At 50.0% G+C, this 16,074-nt stretch overlaps 1 protein-coding gene across 2 annotated transcripts in view; it reads left to right on the top strand.

Moving 5' to 3' along the window:
• The window catches only part of ACSF3 (acyl-CoA synthetase family member 3), a 66,374-nt gene that overhangs the window by 10,844 nt on the left and 39,456 nt on the right, over nt 1-16,074 (top strand). For both annotated transcript variants that reach the window (XM_037409228.1, XM_037409229.1), the window contains exons 4-6: nt 5,038-5,192; nt 5,661-5,806; nt 11,117-11,229. In XM_037409228.1, the coding sequence (XP_037265125.1) occupies nt 5,038-5,192; nt 5,661-5,806; nt 11,117-11,229 (414 nt within the window). The remainder of the gene's footprint in view (nt 1-5,037; nt 5,193-5,660; nt 5,807-11,116; nt 11,230-16,074) is intronic.

Here is a 16,074-nt window from a genome sequence, read left to right as displayed (position 1 = left end):
AGTCACAGTTGCCTCTGGGAAGGAGAAGCATGCACTGCAGTGAGCCTCTCCCCTGGATCTGTCACTTCTGCAAACATCACTCTGGGCAGCTTTTTTAGTTTATTTTAAAAAGAAAAGCAGATCCAAGCAGAGGAGTCTGATCTCCAATAACCGAGCACTGCTAAGATGCTGCTGGCAGCGTGCTGGGGATTGTCTCTCCCATCCAGTTTCAGCTGGAGAAAGGCAATTGTCTTTTCGTCTGTTAATAGGAGGCTTCAGAGGAGTAATTTTATTTCAGACTCAAAGAGGAGTTGATGGAGGGAGGAGCAGGTCACTAGTGAATGGATTATGTTTGATCACTTCTTGCAGACCTGGCTTTAAAAAGTTAGAGTTTTTCTCCCCGTCTCCCCAGATCTGCCGTCTGTCCTCAGCATCTGTTACGGAGTAATGTCTTTTGATGTGTGTGTGGAAATATAAAAAATGGAACCAGAGCCTGTCATATTTACTTATATTATCAGGTCCCAGGGAAAGCACTTGCTCCTTTCAGTATGCCTACAGCATAGGAAGGGTTTAAAAGCTTCAGCCTGGAATGCAGAGGGGCCATCAAACTGCACTGATGAATAAATGATTAAAACCAGAGTCACGCAGAGCGCAAACAGTTTGGGGTTATAACAAACATGAGACGAAGCCACCAAGGGCCCAATTTCCCTTTGAAGAGAAGAATGTTTCTCTTTCTGCATATTGCTCACGACCGAGTCTGCGGCTCAGTCCTTGGGAGAGAGCAGAGCTCCCCTTGATGCTCTCCCGTCGTATGTTGTGCCTGTCTGCCTTTTGTCAGGGGTGAACTGGCGTCAGATGCGGGTGTATGGTCTTGCCATCCCTTCGGTGCTTCCGAAGAGTTACAAGAGCTCTCTGTCCTTGGTCTGAGGCACCGGGTCTCGCCAAACAAGGGGCTGGTTCAGCTGCAGCCACATTGATGCCTGTTGCTCTCACAGATACTCTGAAAATAGCAGAGAGCCTTTTTCCTCACCAGCGATGCTACCCGCATGGCAGCGATCAATGCAAAACACAAACCCATCTCCCTGATCAAAAGGGAAGTAAAGGGATGATTTAACTTTGCATTAGAGGTATTGTTACTTTTGAAAAGGTTTAAAAAAAATTCAATAACAACTGAAAATGATACAATAATTTTATAGAAGTGAAGAGCTGTTGTATCTGTTAGAGGCAGCAACGCAGGCTGTCTATTACCAGTTTGTGGTCTGATGGGAAAATCCATGCTGATATTCGCTTCCTTTATGGCTTTTGGGCATTGTTGCTTGGGTCTCTTCTGGATGTTTTTGGGAGTCTTGTATCAGGCAAATTCTTGCAGGATTTAGCATGCAAATGGTTGTTGCCATCTCCTCTTCTTTTTTTGCATTAGAAGATGTCTGGGTGTTGGTAGATTTGGTGTTTTCTGTCTAGCTTAGGGTATTGCACATGTCCCTCTGAAGGTGAGGCCATTGTAAAGGGGGGAAAAAAATTACTGCCTTTTCTCCTCTGTGCTTGCATCTCTTGATTCAGGTGATCTCAGCAGATCTGGAGGCTGGTTGGGAAGGTTGCTGTGTGAAATGACCATCTCTTGGAGCAGCTTGTGTGTTCCTCTGTTGTCATTCACCATCATGCCATCTGTGTGCTGGAAGGAATACGTGGGAAAAAATCTTACAGCTGTGTCTCACTGAGGTTGTTTTGTACCCACTGGTGTAATCTTCTCTCTTTTTTTTTTTTCATTTGCTGATGGCAAAATCCCACTGGCCAGCCCATGGAACTGCCCAGATATGCTTTTGTGCAGTGTGAGGGGAAGAAAATCAGGAATGTCGTGCTGACGGGAAGACTCTTGGGAACAGAAGGTCTCCCACTTCTTTGCTGGCTCAGGCAGCCCTGTCCTGTAAGCCCGCCCTGGGCTTTTGCTGCCGTTATTGCTGTTCCCACTCTTGCTTTCTTCCACTTAGAGACTTTTTGTGTCAAGCCCTTGTTTATTTTAAAAGGAATCTTAGTCCATCTCCTGAACATATTCCATGGGAAGACTGCTGCTTCCCTTGTGTCCAGTGAACACTCATTGTAAAGTCCGGCAACCCTGGCATGCAGTGCTGTGTTTGCCTCCAGAATCCATGGCTTTTTAAAAGCACTTGGAGTCCTGAGGTATCAGGAGAGCAAAATAAAATGAAATGACGGGCTGCCAATAAGCTGTCCACAGGTAATTGATGTGGTGATGGTGACACATGGGATAACGAAGAGCGAGATTGATTGTGCTGCTGTAAACCTGACGGTGTTGGAGGATAGTGTGCTGGATGGGCAAAGCAGGCCTCTTGTCCAAGCCCTGGGATTGATTGATTAGTCCCAGGTAGTGAGACTTTCCCAGATCCTTCTCTCAAACCGTGAAGTTATAGTTATAAAACAGAAATAGCTGTTACAGCTGGCTGGGCAGTGACAAGCCCTACGGACAGCTCAGGGTCTGCGGAGAGTTTGGGGCTGCCAGCTTTGTACCACGGCTCGGTGCTTAGTACCATTAAAACACGTGGGAAGGATCCAGATTTGGCTGAGCAGGAACAGAGCAGGTGGAGATGTTTGGCTGTCAGCAGATCACCCCGGCAGCTGGTGGCACAAATCCAAAGGCAGCTGCTTATCTTCAGGAAGGGGCTGTTGCTGGAGCGAGTCAGACTGACACAGAAAAAGCCACTCCTGTGACTGGCGCGGTGGTGGGGAGGAGTTTATCTAGGGCAGGAGTTGAGTAGGCCTATGAGGACAGGGGACTCTGGGGTGCAGGAGAGATCATCTGTGTTTTGGAGTGATGGGTTTGGGGGTTTTTTCAGATCCAAATCCATGTGAAAATAACTGCTGCGTTGGCCAGACTGGAAGTCTGCCTGCGCTCCTCACAGCTGCTCTGGACTGGTGAAGGCAAAAGAAGATACCACAGCAAGGATCGAACAGCCCTGAGCATCTGTTTCCGTTCAATTCTTTCGGCACAGTCCTGATCCCTGATCCCATCACTCATCTCTCCATGCCCAAAGCAATGGCTCTAGGAAGCACCAGGCTGGGGAGAGCAGGTCCGTGCATTCAGCCCCTGGCTTTGGGGATGTCCTTCTCCATCCTGCTGCATGGAATGGGACAGATACTGGGGCACTGAAGAGAAAAAAGATCTTTAGGAAAAGAGGCTGGGAGCGGTATGGTAGGGGTTAGATCCTTCTGAATTTCTAAATGCAGTTTTGCCTGTTTCGGCTTGTTTTAGGGGATCGTGCTGGTTTCTGCAAGGGAGTGCAATGTTCCCTCTCCAGACATGTCACCCGTTGGTCTGGGCAAGCCTTGTTCCTCCTCTGCTTACCCTGATTCTGAGGGGATCTTGCAGTGCTCATGTCCCAGCTCCCAAGGTGTCCAGGGGTTTTCCACCTTGTGCGTTTGTCTCACCCCATTGAGGACCATCTCCAGGCTCGGAGGCAGCGTGAACTCCCTTCTGTTTGGCAGGACGGTGCCTTTGTTGGATGTGTCCTGCTCTATTAAGAATAACAACATGGTGGTGGTTGGGGTTTTTTTAGGAGTTGATTGTTCTGAAGCAGTGGAGTGAGAGATGTGGAGGGAGGCGGCGCCAGCGCAGCGAAGTAGAAAGTAATGAAATAGAGCCCGAGCAAGCAGGACAGAGGGAAGTGGGCAGAGTGACAGCATGAAGGAGAATCACTTGTTCACCTTCAATCAATTCCTGCCTTTTCTCGCTGTCGCACGCGCCTGTGTGCAGCTGAGCATATGTGGGCAGGGAGGGGAGAGGCGGTACGTGTTGTCAGGAGCTGTTAGGAAATACATTTGTCAACAACGGGGCAGGGACCGGGGCAAAAGGAAAGAGGTGGCCGTCACTGTAGCCTTTTATTTATTGATGTCTTCGGATCATTCCTGTCTTGGGGAAGAGCTTACCTAGGGGGAAGAGTGGTGAGGTGTGGAAGGAACGGGCCCAGTTGCAATATTTATGGCTCCTACTTGTTTCTAGCTGCTCCTAGGTGGGGCTGCTCAGCCAGGGCAGACCCCTTAGTCTTCATCCACTCCAGGAGCAGAGCTAGCTCCTGGAATTTGCCTCTATTTGTATTTCCCACAGGTCAGCAGGAGTTGCAGCTGACAGACATCTGTCCCACAGGGGCCATTCCTCTTGGGAAGAGCACGGTTGGTGTAGTGGCCCTCCGGGCTAGCTGCTGCCTCCTGACTGCAGTTGGCTTACCTGAGGTTTCTGATGGCTGGTCTGAGCTCACTGGGGGCATTTGTCTCTGTACCCACGCCCCAGATGATGACCATTTCTGTTGCAGTGGAGTCTCACTCCCAGTTCCAGTGTGGTATCTCTCTCTCCAGCTCTGCCACCTGTCTTAAAAGCATTTCTCACTCAAAGGTTTGAGCCTGTGGGCTCATACCCGTGTCGTGTTCTTCAGATGTGGCATAGTGTCTTTCCAAAGAAGAGCTCCCATGCTTTGAAAGGCTGGTGGCTTTGTGTAGCCTTTAAAGAGCTGCGCATGATAAGGGAATTAACTGATTCTGTCATAAGCTTAAGGCTTCGTGAGCAAATTCTTGGCTGTAACATGAAAGTACTAAAAAATGCCATTTCCATTATCTTGTGCTCACTGAGAGTGAAAGCAGGTGGGTGATCCTCTGGTGGAATGAGAAAGTTGAATATCGTGCTTTGGGCAAAAAGGGCATGATGAAGGTTGAGAGCCATTGCTCCGGACGTGGATGAGGTGCACACAACAGGCTTTCAGTTGTTTGCACTTTCCAGAAGTCTTAGATAGCGGAGGTTTGGCTGTTTGTGACCAGCCCAGGGTGGCCTTGTTTTGGACAAGCCTGTTGCACTCCTGTACCTCAGTTTCTCCTTGCACCATACAAAGGAGCAGGGGCAGGGCTTACTGCCCTGTGAAGCATTTGTAGCGCCCTCACTTGTGAACCTCTTCTCAAAGGTGCTGAGGGAGTGTAGCATTGACAACGTGGACAATTGCTTCTCTCTACACTTTAGGTTGAGGTGTATTTTTATACGTGTGTGTCCTTCCTTTCTAGGTTTGGAAGAAGTTCCTAAGTTCCCAAGCTCCCTGTATCAGTGTCTTCATGGCAGTGCCCACTATCTATGCCAAGCTGATAGAGTATTATGACAAGCACTTCTCTCAGCCCCAAGTCCAGGATTTTGTGCATGCCTTTTGCCAGCAGAACATCAGGTGGGTGAGCAATGCCCCTTTGGGCAGGAGCTGCTGGTGGCTGGCTGTCTCCACAGTGGATCTGCCGAGTTTTCAGCATCACCTCTTTGCTGTGCTGGTGGTTGTTCTTTAGTGTCTCATTGGCAAGAATAAGGGTGACATTATTTAATTAAGAGCTAGTCTTGTATGGGAAAGCCAGAATGGGTCTGCACGCTCATTATGTCACCCTACATAGCACAAGACTGAGGACTTTGTCCTGCAACCCGAGGATCTTCTTTTAGGAAGCTGTCCTTTCTTAACTTAAAACCCATATCAGACAGAGAATATTCTGTATGTGAGGAACATCTTTGGTACTGGTTAAAAGGCTTTTGGGTGTCTGTCTTAAGGTTTTATGTAGGAACGGGCTTTATGTAACCCTATGTTAGACTGCACATTCCCTGGAGCAAAGGTGATCTTGGATACTTGCTTACACGAGATTTCCTTGTGCAGGTTAATGGTGTCAGGCTCAGCAGCCCTGCCTGTGCCTGTCCTGGAGAAGTGGAAGAAGATCACTGGGCACACATTGCTGGAGAGGTATGGGATGACTGAGATTGGGATGGCGCTTTCTAACCCTTTGCATGGAGTTCGTGTCCCAGGTAGGAGTCTCTAGAGGGTGCACACTGTTTGGAGGCGTTTGGCTGTGAAGTGTTGTTGGGTTTTCTCATCACAGAGGGTATACATCTAATTGCTGTTTGTCATGATTGGGAACAGGCTACGGTAGGAACAATGATCCTGCTAGGGGAATTGGGATTGGGAAGCCAGGAGGGGGCATGGGCAGTGGCTGGTGGGTTTCCCTGGCTGTGGTGGATTGGCAAAGGTGTGTATGCAGAGCTCACGGTGGTGCATGATGGCCTGACCAGCCAGGCTGGTTCTGTCCAGGAGGCAGAGACCATACTGATGCTTTATTATTTCCAAAGCCTTAACAAGTTCAAGTACTGTGATGGGACTGCATCTTCAGCTTCTGCTCTATGGAGTTGTATTTATGTACAGTGTTGACACAGGATTCTCCACACAGCAGTTGTTGTCCAACTGATCAGTACTGAACACTTAAAATAGGATGTCTGCTCGCTCTTATTTTAGTGCAAGTTTCTTGACTCTTCAGGAATTAGAAATTGTCACACCTCATTGTACACTCTGGTTCTGTTCTCTCCTTGTCTTACTTGTCTTAGCTACACTTTGTGACTTCTCTCAATATCTGTACTTTATGTAACCTAGAATTAAATTGATCTGCAACATTAAAAATATAAAATGCCCTCACCCTCCCTTTGGTTAAAAACGTGGCCATCTGTCTGCCGAGCAACCCAGCCCACCACTATACCACCTTCTCCTCCCCGCATGCTGTCTGTGCAGGCATAGCACCATATGCATCGTCTTGGTCCCCAGTGTCCTGGGGGGACTGGTGTTACCCAGGGGGGCTGTGCTGGGCATCATGGCTTCCCACAGCATCCCAGTCCCCCGGGATGCAGAAGCCGTGCCCCTGCAGGGATCTCACAGGGAGAGAAGCCACAGCTCCCCTGTTCTGGCTCCTCTGCCTGAGAACAGCTCAGGGGCTGTGTGAAATGCAAACTCTAGCTTACTTCTGCACAGTAACTGTCATTCCTCCACCCCAGCCAGTCTTCCCTTCCTCCAGAAGTCTCATCCCTGCATGCAGGGAAACAAGATTCCCACCTGTATGAGCTTGAGCTGTCCGTGAGCCCCATGCCACAGGGTGACAGTGCTGAGATCACTTGAATGTCCCTGTGGCCTGATTATATTTGCTTTTAATTCATCTTCAGGAGGGAAGATGAGTGGAGGCTCTAGAAGTTTCCCAGGAGACAGAAGGAGAAAGGAAGTAAGACTGAAAGTGACATGGGCAAGACAGATGTTATCACCCAAAAGGGCAGCTCCTACTCCAGAGTTGCATGGCTCTGCTCCTGAATAGAGCTGAGGCAGGATCTGTGAGGGTACCAGTGTCTGCAGGGGAGCTGGGGGCAAATTCTGTTGTCCACCTACGAGCAGAGGGGCTGGTGACAAAGGCTGGCTGACCGTCACTCCAGCCACTGCCCAGGGGCTCACTGCAGCCCCAAGAGGGGAGAAAAGCATCTCACAAAGGTGTGGATCAGTGAGAGACCTTACAGAAAGAAGGATATAATCGAATAGGCTTGATTAATTTATTTCAGGAAGTGTCAGTTGGGAAGCAGATGGGTGAAGCTGAGGCATAATTTACTGGAGCTGTGAAAAAGCTTTTGATATAGTACCCCATTAGAGGCTGGGATGTAAGGTCACCAGGTACCACAGAGCATCCAGTGCAAGAGAGTCAGCTGAGAGTCAAATGCAATGAGGGGCTGGGTACAGGGCCTGGGCAGGAGGAAGAGTGAAGTATCCAGAAAAAAGACTTTAGACGGCACTGGTACTGGTGTTACAGGGACAGATGCTAGGCAGTGGTGACCACAGACCTGCACGCTGGCCAAAATGATTACTAGCTTTATTTTGAAAAAGGAGCACTGCAAGCATGGCACTTTACCCTGTGCATAAGTCCAGGGGTCCTCACGCTTGCCAGGGGATTTCTTCTGGAGTGGAAGCAGCACATGTCCTTTTCTGCTGCTTCATGAGCCTCTGAGGAGAGGTTCTGGGGCTTTCCTTGCCCGCTTCCACCCGCTTGGTGTGGCTGGGGAAGGGGTGAGTCCTCGGAACCTGCCTGTCCTGCCCATGTCACCCCAGTGTCTCTGGCAGTGTGGCACTGCTCTCCACCAGCAGCACAGGTCTGAAGGGGCAGGGACAGCAGACGGGGACTTTAATTTACAGAAGAAGAAAAGATGAAAGATATGAAAGATAAATGTTTGCTTGTATATGGTTAAAACCCTGCTTAAAATGCCTCTGTTTTCACCAGCTCTCATTCTAATCCCCCCTGGTGCTGTTACTGTGAAGGGAGATGAATAATTCATGGACACAGAATGCCTCACTGGGCCTAATCACCACTTTAATTGGAGGTTTAGATCAGAGGCGGCTAATAGCTCCTACAGCGGGGACTCCGTGTATTGTTGACAGTGAGATCGTTGAGTGCCTTATCGTTGGCCTGTTTCAATTCTCCCAGGACACCACTGCACATAACAGCATTGAGGTCCCCAGATACCGAAGGACACAGACCGCAGGGCCAATTAAATTTATCTGGGAAGAGCTGACAACTTTTTTAAACAGAGGAGAACTGGTGAAAGAATAATAGTGTCACTCCTTCCCGACTGCAGCCTGGCTGATGCTGGCTGAGCTGACACTGCGGGCATGTTGCCAGCATTTCTTAACATTCAGGAGCCTGCAAATTGGAGAGAGCTGGGAGGGAGCAAGAGGGGAAGGAGCAGGGATTTCTCCCCAGTTTCCCCTTGGGAGTATGGCTGGGCAAAAAAGGAAGCCAGTGCTGAGTGTTGACTGCCTTCTGATCACCCTTGATTGTGGTCTTGGTGAAGCCAGGACCTCTGGTGCTGTTCCTTTGGGAACAGGCTCAACCTTCTGCTGACCTGTTGGAGTCGGCACGGCATGCATCTTGACAAAGCAGATGGGCCTGAGAAGCTCCAGTCATTGTTTTTGCACAAATGTGATAAATACTGTCAGGTTCATGTAGCTCTAATCAATGTTGTGTGAGCATTTTCAGCCTTTACAGATGTTGATTTTTAAGTTTGTCATTTTTCCGAAATACCAGAAAGCCTCTTCCAGACTGAATATAAGGAAACAGCCCTCCATGAGGAACTTATCTTAAATGTTGGTTTTACTTTAGCTAAGTAGGAAATAAATTGATGGAGCTGTATTTGTAAGTGATCTGAAACACTGCATGGGGGATGTGTTGCCTTCTCTGTGTCTTCGGATTTCTTTGACAGTGCTGTGCTGATCTTTGGTAGTTCATTCTCAAAGCCTGAGACTAGAAGTGAGCACTAATCATTGAGTTCTGTAGCCTGTGCATCGGCCCATTACATTTCTACATTGAGGTCGGTAGCTTGCACACAGGGAAGAAGCAGCCTTCCAGGAAGGCATCCACCTGATCTTGATTTGAAAGGTTCCAGAGATGGCAACCATGGCAGTTCATTGCACTGGTTACTGCTCCCTCCGTGAGCTTTGCAAGACTGACTCTGCAGTGTCTGCCTGCCGTCCCATGCCACATCTCGCAGGCAGGTTGGCATTTTTCATACTGGAGAAAACGTTCCCATAGAAGTCTAGAAGGTGGCTTCAGCAAGCTCGGCATGCAAACATTTGGTGTGTTTTCCATGACTTGGTACTTGCTTTGAGTCCTCCTGGAGTCTACCATGGCAGGTACCAGAGTGTTTGTAACACATAAATACCTCTACACAGCACCTCCGGACACTTCTTCTGGCTCATGCTTCTCCCTCCTTACCCTGCTGCAGTCTGCTGTCTCCGACTCCTGGCAGTGCCTGGCCACGAGAGGAGAGCAGCCCGGGCGATGCTTGTGGTAAGAGAAGGACCTGGCTGCATGTTGGCTGACCTGAATGCTGAAGGCAATTTCAAGCTGAACAGACATGCATCACAGAACTTGCCATGTCGCTTTCTGTTTATTTCTTGCCAGATTTGCTAATTGTTCGGGTAGTTTTGCTGCAATAAAATCTCACTCCCTCATAGTCCATCTGCTCTTAGCTGATCCTGCAGGGATGCCATAAATCTGGGCTACGACGACATATCTATTTCCATGGCAACTGACCGATGTAGCAAACAAAATCATGATGTCACGGTTATCGGATCTCCAGGGCTTGAACAGGAGAATGAGACCAGGACAGGGAAAATGCCACCGGAACCCAGATGCCTGAAATACAGAAGACAAGGGGCAGACAGTGCTGAGCTCCAGGTCTTGCACACCGTGCTCTAAGGACTTTCCAACGCCAAGCTGATACTAGCAGACCCAGAAAGCATCACCAGCTGGAGGCTCTCAGGGGGAAAAACTGATCATCTCTTAAAAAATCTTACTGATTTAAGCTCAGACCTGTCCAGTTCTCCTGAGCCGCAGGTTGCTGTTTGCTGATGTCTCTCTCCCCACTTGGCAGGAGGCAAAAGTCAAGGGCCTCATCTTGCAATGAAAGCCTCTTGTGCTGTTGATATGCAGAGCGAAACCTGCTGAGCCAGCAGATGCCCATGACTTCTGGTTGCTGCTGAGCCCAGAGCCCCCCATCAGACAGAGGTTGCAGCAACAAAGCTGCCCTTTCTTTTGTGCTTTCAGACGCTCACCAAGAAGAGCATGCACTAAACCAAGGGGTGGGAACGCTGCAGGCTGCAGGTAGGGGAGCTCTGGGTCACAGAACCATCTTGGAGCTTAATAGCAGTTGTTTGAGACACTGTGTCAGATTCCCTGGCTTTGAAAATTGAAACCTGTGGAAGAATGGTGTGGTTTTGATCTCTGCTTTTCTCCTGTGATGTTTTATATACAGTGTATTGATGTCTCATAAAACTGAGATAATCCCTTGCAATTCTCACACTGTTAAGCCTTTGCCTTCTCTGTCAGGTCCAGGCTATAGAGAAGCAGTGAGCCACTGTAGTAATCATTGTGCTCTTTCTTTTCGCATCTTTGTGTAGGTTTCACGGTGGTTTTTTTTTTAAAAAAAGACAGCTTCATTACTGAGCTACGAAGCTGTGCTGATGTCTTCAAAGAATGGCCAAGAGAGACTGTTCAGGGCTGGAGACACATTTGTTTTCCTAGGCATTTCCAACACTGCCTGCTCAGCGAACAACAGCGTATTGCACCGCAGTGACATTTGCATGCAGACATACGATATGATCGAAGCCTTCCTGAAGGGTAACCCCCTGCTAGGAAGTTCTTTAGTGCCAGCACAGTCTGCAGATGCCATTGATAGATGAGCAGCTGCTCTTTTGCATCCTCGATTTTGTTGTTTCCCAGAGGCTGTCCACTGTCTCAGTCTTGTTTTCTTTTGTAGGTTCTGTGGGCACCCCGCTCCCAGGGGTGGAAGTGCGCATTGCCACTGAGACCTTGAAGAACGGTGGTCGTTCCTACACCATCCATGCTCAGGGAGATGAAAAGAACACACAGGTAGTGCTCAGCCGTGTTCTCTGCTGCTTCGCTTTGTCTCATGAAAAGTTCTCTCCTCCCCAGCCCTTTGAAGCCCCAAGGACTGAGGCTTGCACTGCTGTTCTTCCCAGGAACTCAGTGATGTTATTTAAGAGTTTTCTCTTGCTTGTTTGTTTTGTTGTTGTTTGTGGTATTTTTTTTTTTTTTATGGGCTACAATAGTCATGGTGCTTTAGGAACCACGCAAGGGTTGTCCTTGCATAGGTGAGCACCACCTGAGAGAACAGCACCCCTTGCATGGGGGTGGGAGGTGAAAGCAGCATAAGGGCTACAGGCTACAGTGTAAGATGATGGTAATTGTGTCTGCTAAGGCTGCTGATGACTGAGAGGAAAGTAGTGAGTTGAGCAGTGCCTGCGCTTTGAAAGCCAGGACAAAAAGCTGAAGTCTACTGTAGAAGGTAAGAACAAAGCATAGAAGGGGATTCAGATGGACGATTTTCTGGTCTAAAGAGTCACTAAATATCTGCAGTCTGCAGGGGAGGATGAGTGATTTCTCACCCTAGAAATAGGGTCTGTGTTTATTTCACTGGGTTTGATCAGAGGTTTACCAGTGAGAACTGGAAGGGCAGGACTGGTGGCCTTGAGGGTTGCATTCATTTTGAAACAGTGCAGGGGGAAACCCATCAGTTTTCCATGAAAGTCCAGCTCCATCTGCCAGGTGATATCTGCACCAGCAGTTCTGGTACCTCAGAAACTGGATATCCTTGATGGTGAAGCTGTTGGGCTTTTTTCCTTGTGAGCTGCCCCTCTGTTGGGGTGCTGGCCGTTCCCCGCTGCAGAAGCAGCCCCCAGCCCGGGGTCCAGGGTGTCTTGCTGCCTCAGCCCCTTTCTCTGTCTGAACAGGGTCTGCATTCCCGCTGCATCTTCTTTTGCACCCTCATTGCAGGTGCAGGTCATGTCGCCTCCAGCAGATCAATAGCCAGGTGATGTACGGACTCTGCTGAGTAGATAGATGCTGTATACCTGAGAGAAATTATGCCAGCAACCGTGTGCGCCGTGTGGGTGGGAGACAGGCAGGCATGAGATTCAACCTGAAATGTGTGGCTTCACTCATTTCTCTGGGGAAATAGCTTCTCATCTAGCCAGGTACATGTCAAGGGTTTGAAAGGAGCTTCCCGGTCTGTGGCAGGGCATACCAGGGACGCTGCTGGTGTTAAGTGCTGGTGAAAGGCTTGGAAAGCTTTTTTTTTTTTTTCCTTTAGGTTATCTGTGCTGGCAGCTGGAAAAGCCAGTGGGATCATGGGCAGCCCCATGTGTGGGTTGTAGTCAGGCTGCAGCAGGTTATGTTCTGCATTCTGATGCTGTAATGAAGTGCTGGATCCCACCCCAAACATGCAAAACAAGCCCAGGGGAAAGCTGAGAGGGGGGACCACTCTGGCCAGGGATTCTGACTTTTATTAAAAAAAAAAAAAAAGTTTGCTGCTTCTTACTCTGTGCCACTGCTGTGGCATGGCAGAGCAGTGGGCAAAGCAGGAGACCTGGAGCAGCGCATCAGTGCAACGCTCAGTAAGTAGGAAGCAGTGTCTCTGTTTTGTCACTTTGCTGGATGAGTGTTATGTTTCACGGTTTTGTCCCCTCATCCTGGAGTTAGATCTTGGCCATTTTTTTCCACTTGTGTGGAACTGAGATATGAAATATGTGTCCATTTTAATAATGATCCTATAATGCTTTTTTTACCCTAAGGGATGCCTAGGTGCTTTACAAATTAAGTCTCAGACACAAGAATCCCCAAAGTGTAGCTACTTCCAGGATAAAACATAGACATTGTTCTTCTAAATTATGAGAGGAAAAATAGGTAATTTTTTTTTTCCTGCTCAATACTCCTTCCCCTTCTTTCTGGTTGTATTGAGTGACCAGAGAAGGGGAGCCCAGATGACCTGTGTCTGGTGCTGGAAACCCACCTCCCCCAAAGTGCTCCAGAGAGCTCAGGCTCACATAACTTTTCTCTGGCTTCAGGCTGCTTGAGTTTATATTTGGGGCAGAGGAATTGCCCTTGTATCTCAGCCGTTTCTCACATGCACCCTTCAGTCCCCGGCGCAGGCAGCTGAGGTCCATACCAATGTCTCGCAGTGCTCCCAGGAGCTCCCGCCAGTGCTGGCGTTGGCCCCGCACCCCTTGCTAATGGCTGGCTTTCCATCAGGCTCTCCCTTGGGTTTATTTTGGGTGTTCTGGTGAATTCTCAAGACATCAGCTGGGGAGGACGTGGGGAGATGGTAGAGTTTGCCTTGGGCATTGGCTGATGGGTAGGTAACTCTGAAAGGCTCTCCCTATCTCACTCACCTTGACCCTTGTCCCAGCTTAACTGGGAGTTTCTTCTTGATAAAGGGAGAGAAATGGTCCCATCTGCTTAAGGCCATTGTAGGAGACGGTGGCTGGCTGGGTACCTCCAGGACATCCACAGCATTTCAAGGAGCAGAGCAGAGCTGGCTGCCTCTGTCCCTGAGCTGCCAGAAGGGCCATGGCAAGGTGGGAAAAATGGTCTCCGCTCTCAGCATGTCTTGGCACAGAGGGGTGCGTGGAGATGCCAGGCGTTTGGTTTTTATATGGAGTGTGACTTTCCATCGTAGCCCGCTTGCGGGCAGGTGGCAGCCGCGGTGGCACACCTCTTCTCCCAGTGATGGTGTAATTTAACTGCTTCACACCTGCGGTCACAGGCAGAAAGCCTCACCTGCTGCTTGTTCCTGCCCTGAGATGCTGCTGCTGGCACACTGTGTGCATCATGCTTGGTTAATAATTTATGTCAGAAGAGAGTATGTCAGTGGAATTTATTTAAAACAAGGAGGATCTGACAGTCTGAGTGCTCATCACGCTCCACCACTCTAAGAAAGGCCTGGCTCTGTTTAAAACCAGCTCCTGCATGGCAAAGGGGCTGTCCCTGGGATGAGAAGACCCAGTTGATGTCACCCTCTCTGCCTGTGCCACTGGAGGACCCTGGTGTGGCCTTTTCCTTGTCTCTTATGAAAAGAGATAAAGAAATACTTCTCACCTCCCTCGCAGGAGGGCTCTGAGGCTTACAGCATGTTGGTCGAGGACTAGGATGACAGTGGCGTGGACCTGGCAAAGGCAGAGGGGTCCCAGTGTAAGGACAGTGGCGGGGGGGCTGGTGGCAGGAGGCACACAGCCCTCCCAGTGCCTGCCTGCCTGGGTTTGAAACAAGCATCCACAGCCCCATCCCTGCTCTGGGCATTTCTCTCTGGTTTGGCATTGATACTATGAAAAATTACCAAATGTCACATAATGGATTGCTGGAAAAAAACACCTCCCAGCAGCTGGGCCGGCGCAGGGAGCGCCTGCCGTCTGCCACAGTTATATGACTTTCAGGGCAGGGACCTCTCTTTGTACACAGAAAGCGCAGTGCACATCTGTGCCGCTGCACAGATGATAATGAAACTGCCAAGCCAGAGCCAGTCCTGGCCGCAGTGGGGACACGGGGCTGTGTTGTGGGGCAGCCGTGCTGTGGGGTGGCCATGCCTGGCAGTACAGAGGGCTAAGGGTGAGCACTGAGGGCAAGATCTGGTTGGGATGCTGAGCGCCCTGATAGGAGTTGGGCTCCAAGGCATCTCTTCTCACCAGCCTTTCGGCTCCTAGGTGATCTTCATGCCGGGGGTTAGGCGCATTGTCAGGGCAATCTGCGAGGCGTTGACACCTTGGCTCTGCTGTGCAGAAACCCTCCCGACTGCGAGCAGAAAGAGTGCCTGCCTTTGCCAAGGAAAAGATTTGCTTAGCTGTATGAGCCTTGCAAGGTCACCGCCTTCCCCGCTCGTGTTGGGCTGAGGTTTCTGCCTTCTGCTCCCCTCTTGACAACAGAAGACAGCGAGACTTTTGCTGAGCTGTTTCTTCCCCACTGACACTGTCTCTCCCATTAGATGGCGGGGCATCGCACCGGTTCCTTTCATGCCACCCTTTGGACATGTTTGGGTGTCCTGCCGCAGTGAGATGCAAACGGGAGCTCAGCGGCATCGCGGCAGTGGCAGAGGAAGGTGTGTGGGTGGCTGGAGCTGGGAGGTGGGGAGTGTTTCTGCTCTGCCATCCGGTAACTGCCTGAGCTTGCAGCAGGGGACTGCTGTAATTTGCAAAGCTGGTTTCTGGCACACCCTGAAGATCAATAATCTACTTAGCTGAAAGTTTGCTGGATCTCTGTTCTTCCCTTCATTTTCTCCCATCCCTTGATTAGAGTGCTGGATTCCTTTCATGCACGTGCTCCAGCCCTTCAATCTCCTTGCAGCTCTCATGAGCCTTGTGCTCCATTGCACCCGGTTTGCTCAGGTTTTCTGGCTGGCTTTTGTGCTGCTTCTGCTAATTGCTGCCACACGTTGGGCTGCAGGCTGGTTGACGGAGCTGACATGGAGCCGTGTGTGATCAGGCTGTCACCCATGCCCTGCCTGAATCTGCACCATCACTGCCAACGCCGAAGCAAGGTGCTCCAGCCCTATGAGATCCCCTCACTGCGTGGTCTGTTCCCAGCTGAGGATGCTCTGTAACCTGGTGTGGGACAGGGCCATCTGCGGTGGGGCCATGTGGGCAGGAGGTGGCACTTGCCATTGGTGTCACAGTGACACAGTGTCCCCCAGCTCCTGCCTGTGCAGGAGCATGGTGATGCAGAGCATGGTCCCTTGGAGACATACTGTCCTTCGAGTGCTTGGAGAAGTGCTTCCCCTCTGACGCATCCCTGGAGAGCAGAGGTGTGGAGGTGGATGTCAGGAGACGGCAGCAGCTTTGCCTGCTTTGAGCCATCCCAGCTATCACTCCTGCAGCCGCTCATGTCCAAAGCAGTTCCTAAACTTTCAACCTACCTTAAGCAGCTGCC

This window comes from Falco rusticolus, chromosome 15 (assembly GCF_015220075.1).
Source record: "Falco rusticolus isolate bFalRus1 chromosome 15, bFalRus1.pri, whole genome shotgun sequence".
In the NCBI taxonomy this organism is placed as follows: domain Eukaryota; kingdom Metazoa; phylum Chordata; class Aves; order Falconiformes; family Falconidae; genus Falco; species Falco rusticolus.
The sequence above is the reverse complement of the archived record's forward strand: the minus strand, read 5'-3'. Positions and strand labels throughout refer to the sequence as shown.